Source organism: Triturus cristatus, chromosome 10 (assembly GCF_964204655.1).
Source record: "Triturus cristatus chromosome 10, aTriCri1.1, whole genome shotgun sequence".
Lineage (NCBI taxonomy): Eukaryota > Metazoa > Chordata > Amphibia > Caudata > Salamandridae > Triturus > Triturus cristatus.
This window is the reverse complement of record NC_140593.1, coordinates 1,237,036,967-1,237,052,188: the sequence shown is the minus strand read 5'-3', so window position 1 is coordinate 1,237,052,188 and position 15,222 is coordinate 1,237,036,967. Positions and strand designations below refer to the sequence as shown.

General features: G+C 51.1%; 1 protein-coding gene across 5 annotated transcripts in view; it reads right to left on the bottom strand.

The window, feature by feature from the left end:
• The window catches only part of HUWE1 (HECT, UBA and WWE domain containing E3 ubiquitin protein ligase 1), a 1,878,220-nt gene that overhangs the window by 609,118 nt on the left and 1,253,880 nt on the right, over positions 1–15,222 (bottom strand). For all 5 annotated transcript variants that reach the window (XM_085629865.1, XM_085629862.1, XM_085629866.1 and 2 more), the window contains 2 exons: positions 13,982–14,160; positions 13,581–13,670 (listed from right to left, as the gene is read on the bottom strand). In XM_085629865.1, the coding sequence (XP_085485991.1) occupies positions 13,581–13,670; positions 13,982–14,160 (269 nt within the window). The remainder of the gene's footprint in view (positions 1–13,580; positions 13,671–13,981; positions 14,161–15,222) is intronic.

The following is a 15,222-nucleotide window of genomic DNA, read 5'->3' as shown; positions in this document are numbered from 1 at the left end:
TCTGATTGGAAGGCCAGACCAGGGGTGGCATAATACATGCTGCAGCCCCTGGGAGGCCTAGGGTACACCTATGCCCTGGGTACCTAGGGTACACTGTACAGGGTCCAATAAGGTGGTCCTTAACAATTGGTTATGTACCTAGGGTACATGGAGTCCATTTTAAAGAGAGAGCAGACAGCCTGAGACCCTGAATGGCAGGATCTCAGGCCAACTAAGTCGAAAAACCAGCTAGACAATAGGCAAAAAGTTGGGGGTAACCATAGTCAGATATCCACCTTCCTACAAGGGCCACCTAGGGAGGTCGAGATGGAGAGTCTCCACGGCTTGACGCAGCACCATAGTGTAGGACGCGCCCTCCTCCATAGTAGGCGGAGGCGAGGCAAACCCCGGGTCAGAAGACATATCAAGTTCACCCGCATCTTGAAGGTCATCCACCCAATCCTGCTCAGAGTCACACTGCCGCGCAAGGGGCCCTCGGACCCGTCCCAGTCCTCATCTGGCTCCGGGGTAGAAGGAGTCGGCCACGGCAGTAGGGTCGGAGAGGGGGCCAGCAGCGCCGGAAGCTGCGCCGGCCGGGGCCGACCTGGAACCAGATCACAATGAGGATCCCAGGTCGGAACGAAATGGTCCGAGATCCGGGGCGGGATAAATGGCACCCAGTGCAGTACCTGTGGCGGAGCCAGGGGCGGCGCTGGGGCCGGAGCCAAGGGCAGCGCCGGGGCCTGAGCCAGCGGCATTGCACCTTGTGGCGCCGGGGCCTGAGCCGCCGGAGGCGGTGCTGCCAGGTCAACAGGATCTGGACACGGGGCCGCGGGGCATGCAGGCGCACCGGCGGGAGCCCGAGGCCTAAACAGGTAGTCTAAGGCAGCAAGAAACTCTTGCCTCTGTTCAGGAGTCGCCGACGGACCCTGGTAAAGCGGGTAGGCCACGGGACTCCCAGGCCTCAGAGGAGCTGTAGGGGCAGAGCCCATTCTCGCCCCTCCCCCAGTCTGCCTCTGGGGAGCGACGGGGGGACATCGGAGAGCCAACACACTTCTTCGACTTCTTATGGCATCGCATACCGGAATCTGAAGGTGAAGGAGACAAGAGAAGGAGACAAAAAGTCTAAAAAAAGTACGTGGTACGTGTTCAATCCGGATCTGCGCGGAAAAAGAAAGAACTGACGTCAGCGCGCATGGGTGGCGCCTAAGTAGTCTCCGTGACATCATTCCGGCATGTACGACGCCAATGGCTGACGCGGAGCCGCCCGACGCCACCTACTGGCACGCAGGGGTACTGCTAAGCAGAAATCTTTCTGGATCCAGTCTGACGCCTGCGGATTATTCTAAGGTAAGGAATCTATTACCAACGTGTCTCTTTCAGATGGAGGCTTTAATGCACAAGTCAACTCATCAGGAGATAGTTCGCTTGTGCACAGCCTAGCCTTTCTTGGCACCCACATAGCCAACAAAGAGCTGGTCATCCACACGGAACTGTTGAGTGGAACGAGAGCGCACGTTTTGGGTTTAGACGGTGGAGCCTCTCCTCTTCTCTTGAAGGGTGTGGAGGCGGAAAGAAAGTGGGCAGAGTTACAGTTTGCCAGAGATGAAAGGCAGAGACTACTTTAGGTAGAAAGGAAGGACGCGGTCGAAGCACAACCTTGTCTGGATGAATCGCCAGGAAAGGAGGTTTGCAGGAAAGAGCCTGGAGCTCACTCACCCGCCGAGCAGAGGTGATGGCCACCAGGAAGACAGTTTTCAAAGTCAATAACCGCAAAGGACAGTTATGAAGAGGCTCAAATGGAGTGCACATCAGATATGTGAGAATCAGGTTCAAGTCCCATTGAGGCATCACAAAAGGAATAGGAGGGAAAAGGTGAGTAATGCCTTTGAGAAATCTATTGACAACCGGGGACATGAAAAGAGAGGGTTGATCAGGCAACTTAAGAAAGGCTGAAAGAGCAGAGAGGTAGCCCTTGATAGTGCCCAAAGCAGAACCCTGCTGGGCCAAAGAAAGGAGGAGCAATAGGACCTCAGAAAGAGGGGCAGCAAGAGGATCAACAGATTTTGCTGGGCACCATGCCACACATTTTTTCCACCAACAGGCATATACCGTTTTAGGGGAGGGACACCTGGCTGCCAGAATCACATTGCAGACTTCGGGAGGCAAGTCAAATGGAATCAGCTGTCGCCACTCAATCTCCACGCAAGGAGGTGGAGGCTGGACTGGTTCGGGTGGAGGACCGTCCCCTGTTGCTGCGACATGAGATCCTCCCGAAGAGGCAGTCGGATCGGGGGATCCACGCTCATACTGAGTAGCTCGGGACACAAAACTCTTCCAGCCCAGTCCGGTGCCACAAGAATGACTTAGGGCCCGGTCGTGCCTGATCTTCGGCACTCTGGGCAGAAGTGGTATAGGTGGAAAGGCGTTCAACAGTCCGCAACTCCACTCACGAAGAAAAGCGTCGCATAGTGAGTGCCGCCTTGGAAATTCCAACGCGCAGAACTGCTGACATTGCGTGTTCTTTTCAGTGGCGAATAGATCTAACTAAGGTTCTCCCCACTGCTGAAAGAGACCTTGCACCACCTCAGAGTGACAACGCCATTTGTGATCCAACATGCACCGTCGGCTGAGTTCGTCCACCCTGGCGTTCAGTGAACCTACCAGGTGTTGAACCACCAAGGAAATGCCTTGACGTTCCAGCCACGTCCAGAGACGAAGAGCCTCTTGACATAGGGTCCACGACCCCACCCAGCACTGTTTGTTGCATTACTACCTGGTGGTGGTGTTGTCTGTGAACACCTGCACTACTCTCCCCTTGACAGAGGGAAGGAATGCTTGGAGTGCAAGTAGGATCGCCCTGAGCACCAAAAGTTTGATATGGAGCTTGGACTCCGCCGGAGACCAGAGGCCTCTGATCTCCGCCTCTACCATGTGGCCGCCCCATCCCAGGAGGGACGCGTCCGTCACTACTGTGATCCGGTTGGGGAAGGGAGAGGGATCTGCTGCTGACCCAACGCTAGTTCGTGAGCCACCACTGCAAGTCCTGTGCAGTGCCCTCTGAGATCTGGACGTAGTCGGACAGGTTCCCCCGATGCTGCGTCCACTGGAACTTCAGGTCCCACTTGTAAGAAAGTGGCTCTGTATATACTGTTCCCAAATAGGTACAGTATGCACAGCGTCCACAGTCCCCAGAGGTTTGGCAGAGGCTAAAGTTAGATATAACCTTACTCTCTAAAGTGGTAGCTTGGTCGAGCAGTGAGGCAGTATCAGAGGACAGTGTAAAGCATTTGTTGCACACACTCAGTCAGCAAATGGTCTCACACACTCAATACCTGAACTCTAGGCCAATGGTTTTGTATAAAAATATATAGTTTTATTTTAGAACCAATGGGTATCAAAATATACTTTCTCAGAATGAGATGCTTTAGTTAAATACTTTGCAAAAGGCAATTGAATTTTGAATGCAATAGTTACAGTTTGTTGCAATAGGCAACACAATACAACATTGAGCTCAATGGGAATTTCTAGTTAAATACAATTGATTACTTTTTGGATTACTTTTTGGATTACTTTTCTAACCACAGGACTGGATCCTAGATTCAGTCCTTGGACATTCCCTGTAAACAGTTGAGTAAAAACGTTTTGGTTACAATTGTGATTTTTAAGGAATATTATTGTATTTTAAAAGTTGACACTTGGAAACTTTTTCACATAGAATCACCAATGTTATCCTATGGGAGGAAATTCACTTAGCAGGTAAGTGGGGCTATGGTTACTTTTTCTAACTCAGTGTTGGATCCTGGATCCAGCACTACTGTACCTCCTGTAACCAGTTGAAAGAATGTTTTTTTGTTATACAGGCGATTTTTAACGAATATTTGTAAGTTTGCAAAATCAACAGAAGAATTTCTGGTGAAAATCAGGCAATGTTATTCTATGGAAGGAAAATCAAGATATAGGTAAGTACGGTTGTAATTATTTTACAGGGTCAGTGCTGGGCACCAAGGTCCAGCACTGGGATCTCTCCTCACGGAAACCTGGCTATCCCCAAGCTCAGACCCTGATGTTGTTCAGGCTCTACCTCCTGGATACCTGATTCAGCGCCTAGATAGAACAAGCAGCAAGGGCGGCGGGATTGCAATCATCTATAAAGATCACTTAATCTGCCGCATCCTGGATAGCCCCCTCCTAGACTGTGAAAACACGCACTTCATCATTGAATTTACTCCCTCACTTTCTTTTTCTGGCATCCTCATATACCGCCCCCCAGGAGCACAGGGCCAATTAGGCACCTCTCTACTGGAATCTGTCTTCTCCCTGGCCAGTGTCTCACCTCAATCTTCTCGGAGATTTCAATCTCCATTTTGAGAACCCGCTAGCTACAACGGCTGACGACCTTACACAGGATCTCGCAGCCTACCAGCTACACCTTAAGATCCTCCTGTAGGAAGGTAGATATCCGACTATGGTTACCCCCAACTTTTTGCCTAGTGTCTAGCTGGTTTTTCGACTTAGTTGGCCTGAGATCCTGCCATTCAGGGTCTCAGGCTGTCTGCTCTCTCTTTAAAATGGACTCCATGTACCCTAGGTACATACACAATTGGTAAGGATCACCTTATTGGACCCTGTACAGTGTACCCTAGGTACCCAGGGCATAGGTGTACCCTAGGCCTCCCAGGGGCTGCAGCATGAATTATGCCACCCCTGGTCTGGCCTTCCAATCAGACACAACTGGCTGATCCCTCAGCTGGGGCAAGGTCGTGTAATCACCCCTTGCTTAGATATAGTATACCTATATCTACCCTTAAAACAGGCACATGTGTACCTATCAGCCACTCCTATGGCAGGCCTTAACAATCCTGGAGGCAGAGTGCTTGGTAACATGTGAGATGGTGCTCTAGCATGAGCTGAGCCTGTCTGCAGCTTTCAGAACCATGTCCTTATAGCTGGTCTTTGATATAGCCTACCATATACTCTTAAAGTGCCTTATAATCTTAAACGGTTATGGTAACTATGGTTTGGCTTTATCAAAACATGTCGTGTAAGGTGTCTAACACTTTGGAATAATACCCCCATCCCATTTCTGGGGATGAGGATATTATTCCTCCCTTCTAGAGGGAGAGACATGTTAAAATCCTACTTTGCTGTTTAACTCTAACCAAAGCCTCAGCATCACAAAATGGATGCTGCTGCCACGACACAAGTCTGACCTCCTGCTGCTGGGAGTGATCCCGGCACGGGAGGCTTGGACAATAGGTTTCCTGCCTTGGGAGGTGCGAGCACCACCCCAGACAGGCCTTAGAGTATTGGGGCAGGGAGGGATGAAAGAAACGAGACACTGCCTGGGGCACACAAGGTGTCCCATGCATAGTCCAGTTCAAACCGGTGCTGGGGCACTCCAGCCCCAGTCCTGGCGCGAAACTGGACAAAGGGAAGGGGGTGTAACCACCCCCCTCCCAGGTCCCACCCATAAGGCGTGACCTAGCAGGCAACCCAGCCCCCCAGATTAGTATAAGAGTGGTAGCTGGGCCCCAGGAGATTAGATTATCCTGAACCTGCAACTTGAACAGAAACTCTGGACCTTCGACATTCGACGAAAGAAGAAGACTGAAGAATCTCCCTTGTGGCCAAGGAGTGGCTACCCTGTGCAAACAGGCACCATCAAGAGACTACCCTTTGCTTTGCTGAAGTTCTACGAGGGACCGACTGCAGAGCCCAACCAGAGCCTTGACTTCCAGACTTCTCCGACCCTGATCCACATCCACAGCCGAGCTGAGATCCGTGGAGGCGACGAGACGTGGGACCGGCTACCTGGGAAAAGTGGCGAGTATCTTCCAGCGCAGCTTCTGAGGTACCCTCGAAGTTGTGCACCGGGGATTGAGAAGCCCCAACCCCAAGCAGCATCTGCACCGAAGATCAGCCCCCCACACTCCACGAGTCCTGCGTGGGGCCCTTCTGCATTTTCCTGCTTGCCGCGTCTGTCCGGTTGCTTGCCCGTTGGCTAGCGGCCTTTGTGACGACACACCTTTAAATCTTCACTGCTGGTTTGGCTCCTCCAGACTGGCTCCCGCTTCTTTGCAAAAGAGAAGCACCCCAGACCTTCCTGGTCTGCACCAGAAGCAAGTCCTCCGTTCTTCGTGGGTTCCGCTTGCCAAGGCTTGGTGAGTCCTAGTTCGACTTAGACGCCGCCGACAGCAAGAGCCTTCGTGGGACAGCTTGCCTCCTGGTCCTCCTCGACGTCTCCTGGTACCCGTGGCTGCAGCGACAAGCTTCACCCTTCACCTGCAATCTTCACGACATTGCCTGGTTCCTTCCTGGTTCCACGTGGTCACTGGCTAGTGACCTTGACTCTGTCCCTTCTGCTTGCAGGTACCCTTCCTTCTTGATCCCGGCCTTGGGATCCACGGGACACTCTGCACTGACCGCCTGTCAGCAACTTTCCTTCAGGCATCCATAGAAGTTCACGACGAAACCCGACACAAGTTCACACCTATGCACCCGCAGCCTGTGGGCTAGGTAACTTGGGTACTTCGGTGCTCACAAGGGTAGTGACTATCCTAGGGTCTAGTTTCCGAGTCTCGACTTCCTAGTTGCTTCAGAAGTGTCCTAAAACTGCTTATTTCAGAACTGTACTATTTCTCTCGATTATACGCATTACGCGTGAGTGTTTCCACTCTGCACCTGAATCCCATGGGCCTCCCACTTCCTAACTGTTGGTAGTGTAGCCCCAGCGATGGCCTAGGCCTATTCTATTTCCGTGACAGTGGTCCTTGTACCACTTCTTTAGTATATGGTTTGCATGGCCCCTAGGGCCTAACTGTATTACTTACCTGTGTGACTTAATGTATGCTTGAATAAGACTGTGCTGTACTTACCTCGAATCTCATAAAGAGTGCTGAGGGTTTGACTAGAATAAATACACTTTATTTTATATATATATATCTGTTGTGGTGTCCTTTCATTTGGTATTCATGGGATTATATATGGCATCACAGCTGGCTTCACATGCCATTCAGAGTTTAGCCTAAGACTGCTCTTGTCCATGCTACCACTAGGATAGCTGGTCTATGAGGTTGACTTTACAACCAATCACCATAAGGGTTGTTTGGACTGATATAAGGTGTACACTAGAACTAGTGCCATCATACATCAGGCCAACTTCTCACACCACCAAGCCACACACATCAAAGGTCACCTCCTCGACCCAATTTTCTCCAATATAACAATTAGAATGTAGGGAACCCACCCCCCTCCCTTGGTCAGACCATTTTTTAGTTCCGCTTCTCTGGCAACCACTCATTACAGGCCCCCCCCTTCGCCAGCACCTTGCATCCAAGCTCGCCCCTGGCCAAAACTGATCATAGAAGACTGGACGCGCGCACTAGAATCAACCGAACCCATCCATGACCCAGACCCCTCAGCAGCAAATAAAAAGTTTTCCCCATGGATCGAGAATACGCTGGACTTAGTACTATCAAAAAAAACATACAAAACAAAAGCGGACCGAATAAATCCCCCTGGTTCACCCCAGAACTTCGAAAGTTAAAACAACAATGCAAAAAGCTCGAAAGATCATGGAGGAAAGACTTTGCCAGTGATTAAAAAATCTGAATATAGGTCATCCATTGCCTCTTACAAAGCGGCACTAAAAACCCAAGCTGCATACTATGAGGAAAAAATCATATCCTCATCCAACTCCTCCAGAGAAACCTTCCGCATTGTAAAAAAAACTCGTGAAAGTTCCTGTTCCTCCACCAACCCACGACCCATCTGGCCAGTGATGCGATGAATTAGCAGGCTTCTTCTATACCACAATTCAAAAAATCCTCAAACACCTCCCACTTAATAATAATGAACACCACACATCAGTACCTCAGGATGCCGCCCATCGCCTAGAATCATTTGATCCACTCACAGATGAACTCCTCCCCCCCCAGACTCAATCAAGAGCGGTACCCCGCTCGACGCCGCTCCACTCAACATCCTGAAGTTAGTAACACCAACCATCATCGCCCCCCCCCCCCCCCATCAATGCCTCTTTAACACAGGGACTAGCCCAACAGGAATGGAAAAAAGCCATGGTAAAAGCATTACTAAAAAAAAAAACACCTAGATCCCACAGAGATGGGCAACTACCGCCCCATCTCCCTACTCCCTGGAGTCAGTAAGGTTGCAGAGAAGTACGTCAATCGGCTGCTCTCGGCACACCGAGTCCTCTGGACGGCTCCACTCCTCTCAAACTGACTTCTGCCCTGGCCAGGGCACGGAGACCGCGCTGATAGCGGTAGTGGAGGAGGCCAGAAAGATTTTAGACTCCGGAGGATCCTCAGCCATCATCCTCTTGGACCTAAGCGCAGCCTTTGACACGGTGAACCACTGCACGCTGGTACACCGTCTCGAAAATGTAGGAGTAATGGGCACGGCCCTAGCATGGCTGAAATCATTTCTGGAAGAAAGAACCTTCCAGGTGTTCGAAGGTAACACTCGATCCCACCAGTGCCGCTTCAATGTGGGGTTCCCCAGGGCTCCTCTCTGAGCCCCACACTTTTCAATGTGTACATGTCCCCTCTGGCTGAGATAGTAACCCCCTTCGGAGTCAAAATAGTCACTTACACAGATGACACCCAACTAATCGGGTCACTCAATCAGTCGTAACGGTCCTCGGTGAATCTGTGCACCTGCCTCAAATAAGTAGCTAGATGGATGAGGGCATCACACCTTAAACTCAACGGCGAAAAGACAGAGCTCATGCTGCTGGGAAACCAACCAACTTTCAACCCCAACACTCTGTGGCCAACCTGCATGGGACCCGCCCCTACCTCCAAAAAAGAAATAAAAAGCCTGGGCATCTGGCTCGACCACGATCTCACCTTCAAAACCCAAGCTAGGAAAACCGCTGCTACCTGCTATGGTCTGCTTTGAACGACACGTAAAATACTGCCCCTCCTACCTGGCCACTCAAGAAAGCTCCTGATTCAGGCGCTTATCCTCTCCCGACTGGACTACAGCAATGCCCTGTACCTGGGCGCCCCCATATCGGTCATTGCTAAGCTCCACGTGGTCCAAAACTTGTCGCCAAGACTTCTCACGAACACTAAAAAACGCTGCTCCGCCAAGCCCGCTCTAAAATTCACTTCATTGGCTCCCGATACAGGAGAGAATACATTTCAAAGCCCTGTGCATTACACACAAAAACCTGCAGGGCAAGAGTCCCCAGATCATTAAGAACCTGATCAAACCATACAAAGCCACCAGAAATCTGCGCTCAGATGATCTGTATCTGACCGACACCCCCAGAATCAAGAAGGCACGGACAGGCGGACGCCTCTTCTCATAGAACGCCTCTAAGCTCTGGAACTCCTTCCCTCTCTCCATCCGTAAGGAACCCAACCTTCTGACATTCCGCAAACACCTGAAGACATGGCTATTCCTGTGATTGCATCCTCCCCTCTAGCCACCCTCCGCAGCGCTGGGATGCTTCCGGGTAGCCATGCGCTATATAAGAAACACTCATTTAATTTCATTTCCTGATAGCAGGTGAGTAAATTCGTTTTCGTAACTCTGCTGATTTTAGATGAATATTTTAAAGTTTCAAAACTCGACACTTAGAAGAATTTCCAAGTGACACCAGTCAATGTTACCCTATGGAAGAAAAGTGAATTATCAGCTTTTGGGCAAGTACTCGACTGGCAGTGTGAAGGTTCTGGGCACAGACTCAGAGGTCTCCCAGGGTCAGGTAAGTACAGTTGTTACACCCTCAGCGGCACAGGGGCAGCCGGGTGCAAAGTGAGTTAGGCCCAATGTTATCCTATGGGAGGCAAGGGGGCCTTGGTTGGTGGCTGCTGACTAGCAGGCCACACTGCTGTGGGAGCTGGGCTCCTGGTCTCTTGCTCAGGGCAAATGGGGAAGTAGGTAGGAGTAGACGTTGCACTGCCATGGCCACTCGGGCGGCTGGGTGCAGGGTGCTTTTGAGCCTTCCAGCGCTCAATGGATTTTAATGGGAAAGCTCCAGGACGAACAAAGGCTGCAGGCTTGGGGAAGAAGATTCTTCAGGTGCCACCACCACTTTGAGAGGTAAGTTGTAGGATAGGTAGGTACCCAGGAGTCAGGCACAGGGGGCCGCTGGACGCCAGGTGCAGGGGTGCCCTTTGATGTCGGGAAATCTTAACCTGTGTTGATCGCGGTTGGGGGGTCCCTGGCTCTGAGGCTGCAGGCGTCGTCAGGAGCGTAGAGGTGGGTCCTTGGGTCCCGGATTCGGGGTCACAGTCGCCGGGGGGGGGATGTCCTCGGGGTCTTTGTTCACTCCGGCACAGGCCAGGCTTGGCGGGTGCAGGGTTCACGGTTCCGGGCTGATGCCAGGGGTTAGAAACTTGCTTTGAGCAGAGCCACTGCTCGTGGGAGTCCCAGGTGCTTAGAGTCACAAGGTAGCCATGTCCTCCGGGGTTTGTAAGGTTGCTGGCCACAAGAGGTGCCGGGATTTAGCAGGAGCAGGTTCGAGGGTCGACAGCCCGCTGGGCTGGGGCCAAAGCAGTTGGTGTCTTCATCTTCTTAGCAGCTGCACTGCAGGTCTTCTTTCTTCTTGTTCTTCTTTGCTAGTTGAGAGTCTGGAATCTGAGGAAGGAAGGTTCAGGATGCCCCTAAATACTAAATTTATGGGCGTTACAGGTAGGTAAAGGGGAGGGACCACTGGGTCCCTGGGGTGGGTACACCCCCCTATCCTGCCCCTCTCCTGTGGAAGGGGGGGCAGTGGCCTAGTCCTGATTGGGTAGGGCTCCCCATCTTCAAGATGGCGCGAGCCCGGAGATGTGCTTCGCCTCCCCCACCTGAGGGGTGGGGTTAGCAGGGCTGGCACATCCCCTGTCCTTACTTGGAGTTTCCGGCCAGTCTTCCCGCCAGAGTGGGGGTCAGAACAGGTGGGGGCCAGTTGCTGAGTACAGCAAGTGGCCTGGAGAAGCTCACAAAGGCGGCATGCCTTTGAAGCTTCCCTCTGCCCATCCTGGGGGAGGAGACCCAGCACCTTGCCCAGGATGTGCATTGTTGCAGGCCCAGGAGAGCGGGGGCTCTCCACCCAGGGGTCTAGCAACATGTCTGCTGTGTGGCAGCCTAGGCAGCCTCTCAGACAAGACGTGGATTGTAGGTTAGGTTTCAGGGGGCATCTCTAAGATACCCTCTGTAGTGCTTTGTACATTAAATCCCACACTGGCATTAGTGCGGGTTTAATGTGCTGAGAAGTTTGATACCAAACTTCTCAGTCTTCAGTGTTGTCATTATGGTGCTGTGGAGTTCGTGTATGACGAGCTCTCAGCACCATGTACTCTTAAATGGCAGCACTGCACTTACAGTGGCCAGGAATGGACCTGGGTACTGTAGGGGCACAGGGCTCCTGCTCCTGGGCCCACAACACTGGCATAGGGCACCCAGCTAGAGGGGTGGCTGATGTATGCCAGGGCAGTGTAGGTTGTGGGCTTTGCACACAGGGTTGTGTGCCATGTCGACTCTTGGTTTTGTCCTGTACCCACTCAGCCTGCAAGGGCAGTGTGTGTGTGTTAGGGTAAAGGGCCTCTAAGGGTGGCACAAATAGTGCTGCAGCCCTTAGAGGCCTTCCCTGGTCACAAGGCCCTGGGTACCTATGGTACCATTTACCAGGGGCTGACATGTAGCCAGGGTTTGCTAATTTGAATTTTAGGTTTTAGGGAAGGAACATAGGCCCTGGGCACCTAATTGGCAGGAGTCCAGGGTACACTCAGTCAAAGTACATTCAGCAAAAAGTGGGGGCATACCATGCAAGAAAGATGGCACTTTTTCACAGGCTCCTGTTCACAGGAGGTCCGGTCTTTGTTGAAGGCAGTCAGTCCTCCCAGGGGTTCTGGAGGTCGCTAGCTGCAGGACAAGACAAATTTTGGCGCAGGATCTCTGGAAACTGCAGACGGGCCGGTAGGGCTGGGGCCAAGTCAGTTGTTCTCTACAGTCTCCTCTGCTGGACGTCTTCTTTTGTGCTTTTTCTTCTTAGGTTGCGGGAATCTGCCTTCTTGGTTCAGGGCTGCCCCCTAAATACTGTATTTAGTGGGCGTTTTAGAGGTCAGTAGCCAGTGGGCTGCTGACCTTACGGTGACTACACCCATGGTGTGCTCACTCCATGTGGGGGTGTGGACACAATTGCTAATCCTGATAGGGGAGTGCCTGCCATCTGCAAGATGGCGAGCACTGGAGAGTGAGCTTCACCTCGCCTCCCCCACATGAGGGGTGGAGTTGGCAGAGGTGGGCACACCTCCTGGGCTGGCTAGTTTTTCCAGCCCATCTTCCTGCCGAAAGGGAGGGAAGACAGGAAGGGGGCCTGCTCCTGCTAGCAGGAAAGGCTGGGGTCGCAATACAAAGGTTGCCAGGCCTTTGAAGCTCCCCTGCCACAGATCGCTCTTCCTGGCCTGGGGGAGGTGTGAACACCTCGCCCAGGAACGGCTTTGCTTCTGGGCTCAGGGAGCGTAGGCTCCCACCCTAGGGGTCCAGAAACATGTCACATGGTGGCAGGCTGATGTGTACCAGTCAAGGAACCCATCAGAGGCTAGTCGTTTTTCAGGGGGCATCTCTGAGATGCCCTCTGTACGCATTTTTCATTAAATCCCACACTGGCATCAGTGTGGGTTTAATGGGCTGAGAAGTTGGATACCAAACTTCTCAGTTTTCAGGGTAGCCAATATGGTGCTGTGGAGTTCGTAATAACAAACTCCCAGCACCACATACTCTTATTGGCAGCACTGCACTTACAATTTCTAAGAATGGACTTAGACACTGTAGGGGTACAGGGCTCATGCACCTGTACCCTCACCACTGGCATAGGGCACCCAGCTAGATGGGTGACTGATCTATGCCAGGGCAGTGGGTTGTAGGCATGGCACACAGGGATGTGTGCCATGTCGACTCTTTACTTTGTTCTGCACCAAAACACGCTGGCTGCAAAGGTAGTATGTTTGTGTAACGGTACAGGGCCTCTAAGGGTGGCACAATAAGTGCTGCAGCCCTTAGAGGTCTTCCCTGGTCACAGTGCCCTGGGTACCTGTGGTACCATTTACCAGGGGCTGACATGTGGCCAGAGCTGGCAATTGGGTTAGTCTTGTGGGAAAGAACACAGGCCCTGGGAACCTGATTGGTAGGGATCCTGGGCACACCATGAAAAAGTGCATCAGTTGTCTGGCAAAAAGTGGGTTGGGGGTAGGGGGTTACTGCAACAGAAACCCACTTTCCTAGAGGTATTGCATCAGAACCCCGTTTTTCTACACACTTGCAGAAGGTCTCTAAGCCAGATGGTCAATTACTCATTCAGGGAATCTTTAAAAAAAAAAATAATAATAATAGTCAATTAAAAAAGAAGCTTGTATCAAGAGTTACACAAGACCATAAGAGGTTTGAGTTCAGACACCTGCATTGAAGAACGGGGACTAAAGATTCTGAACAAGAATCTATTATTGAAGATATAGGAGTGTGAAACTGTCACAAATAATGCAACCCTACCTCCCACTCGCACCAAGAGTGGAAAAGGGAAAAGCATCCTTTAGAATCCAAAAGCACTAGGCAGCATAACAGAATCCCCCAAAAGCACTCACCAGATACGCAGTCGTGCATACTCTCTGCATCCAGAACCTTACACTCCTCGGTCCAGCGAGTCAGAGCAGTTGGGATGCTAGACAGTGTACCTACAGGAATACAACATGTGAGCAAAATGAAAATCAATCTGTTAAAAAACCCATTACTGAACATATAATAACTTGTGACTCCTAGAGACCGTATTGCACCCACAACTTCTAAATGCCTTGTAGCTCACATACCATTTTGAAATAAACTAAATATATATGCAGAAATTACCAAAAGAAGAAAAAGTCCCCACCTTTCCAGACCTTACTAAGTCATAAATCAGGGTAAAGTATCCAATTACCTTAAGGCTGCCCCCCCCCCCACACCCACACAAACACGAGATAACCAATCACTAAAAGATTCAACCACTAACCGGCCTGGCTGGTGGCAGTACTCTGGTCATGGAAAAAGTCATCCAGCAACTCATCATCAGAGCGGGCAATGATGTGAACATCATCATTTCCAACAAGGAGGCGAGCTCTACCACGACTCTGCAAGGGAAGGCTGCTGCTCAACTGCAGAATGTCTGCAGCTGCTGATGGACCCAACAACCTAGAGCATTAACAGAAGACATGTAAAAATCGAACAAGAGCAGGATACCATCAAAACTGAACCAAATACGTGTTAAAGCACCAGGCAACTGATTTCTAATTCACATTAGGGTTGCAAGTATAAAGTCTACTTTGCTTGGGCCAAACACACAATATTGGTGATTAAAAAAAGGTACCGACTTGTCAAGGTACTTCTATATTTCAAGTACTGGCGATGGCATGGGACACTGTCCTATTGACAGATGGAAAGAAAGCTTTTAGTGCCAAGCAAATCACTTGCAACTCCAACAGACTGATGTGGAGGAGTGTCTCCACCAAAATCCTGACCACCTCTCTCAGACGAACTCTACAACCCAGCAACAAAGCATCCCTCATGGCATTTAGATCTTGGAGGGGCAGGGAGAGAGGTGCACCACCTGTCCAATTACAGTCAAGCAGCCACCACTGCAGATCTTTTAGAGTCTTCCCTGCCACCTGGATGGAATCGGAGAGGTTCCCTTGGTGTCGACCCCCATTGTGAATTCAGATTCCACTGCAGAGCCCGCATTTGCCAGATTTTGAGACATTGAGAGCCAGGTCAAAGGTGGAAATATCAGGATCATAGGCCAAATGAACAAGTTACTTACCTTTGGTAACAATGTATCTGTAGGAGACACATTAATGATAGATTCCTTACCTTAGAATTACCCCCAGGCGTCACAATGTATCCGGAAACTTTCTGTAGCAGTACCCCTGCGCGTCGGTAGGTGGCGTCTGTCGACTCTACGTTTGTCGCCGGCGTATTGGTTGCTGGAATGACGTTGCGGTGTCTACTTAGACGCCGCCCTTGCACGCTGACGTCAGTTCTAACATGACTTTCCATGCCAGAAGTGCAGAGCCATGCGAGACACTAACCTCTGTAGCTCAAACCTAGGGCCCTGGAAGAGAGTCCCTATCTCTAGAAGTCCTGTGGGGGACGGGTGGGGCAGTAAGGAATCTATAACTAATGTATGTCTCTTACAGATGAACAAGTTACTTACCTTCGGTAACGCTTTTTCTGGTGGATACAGTATCTGCCTGTGGA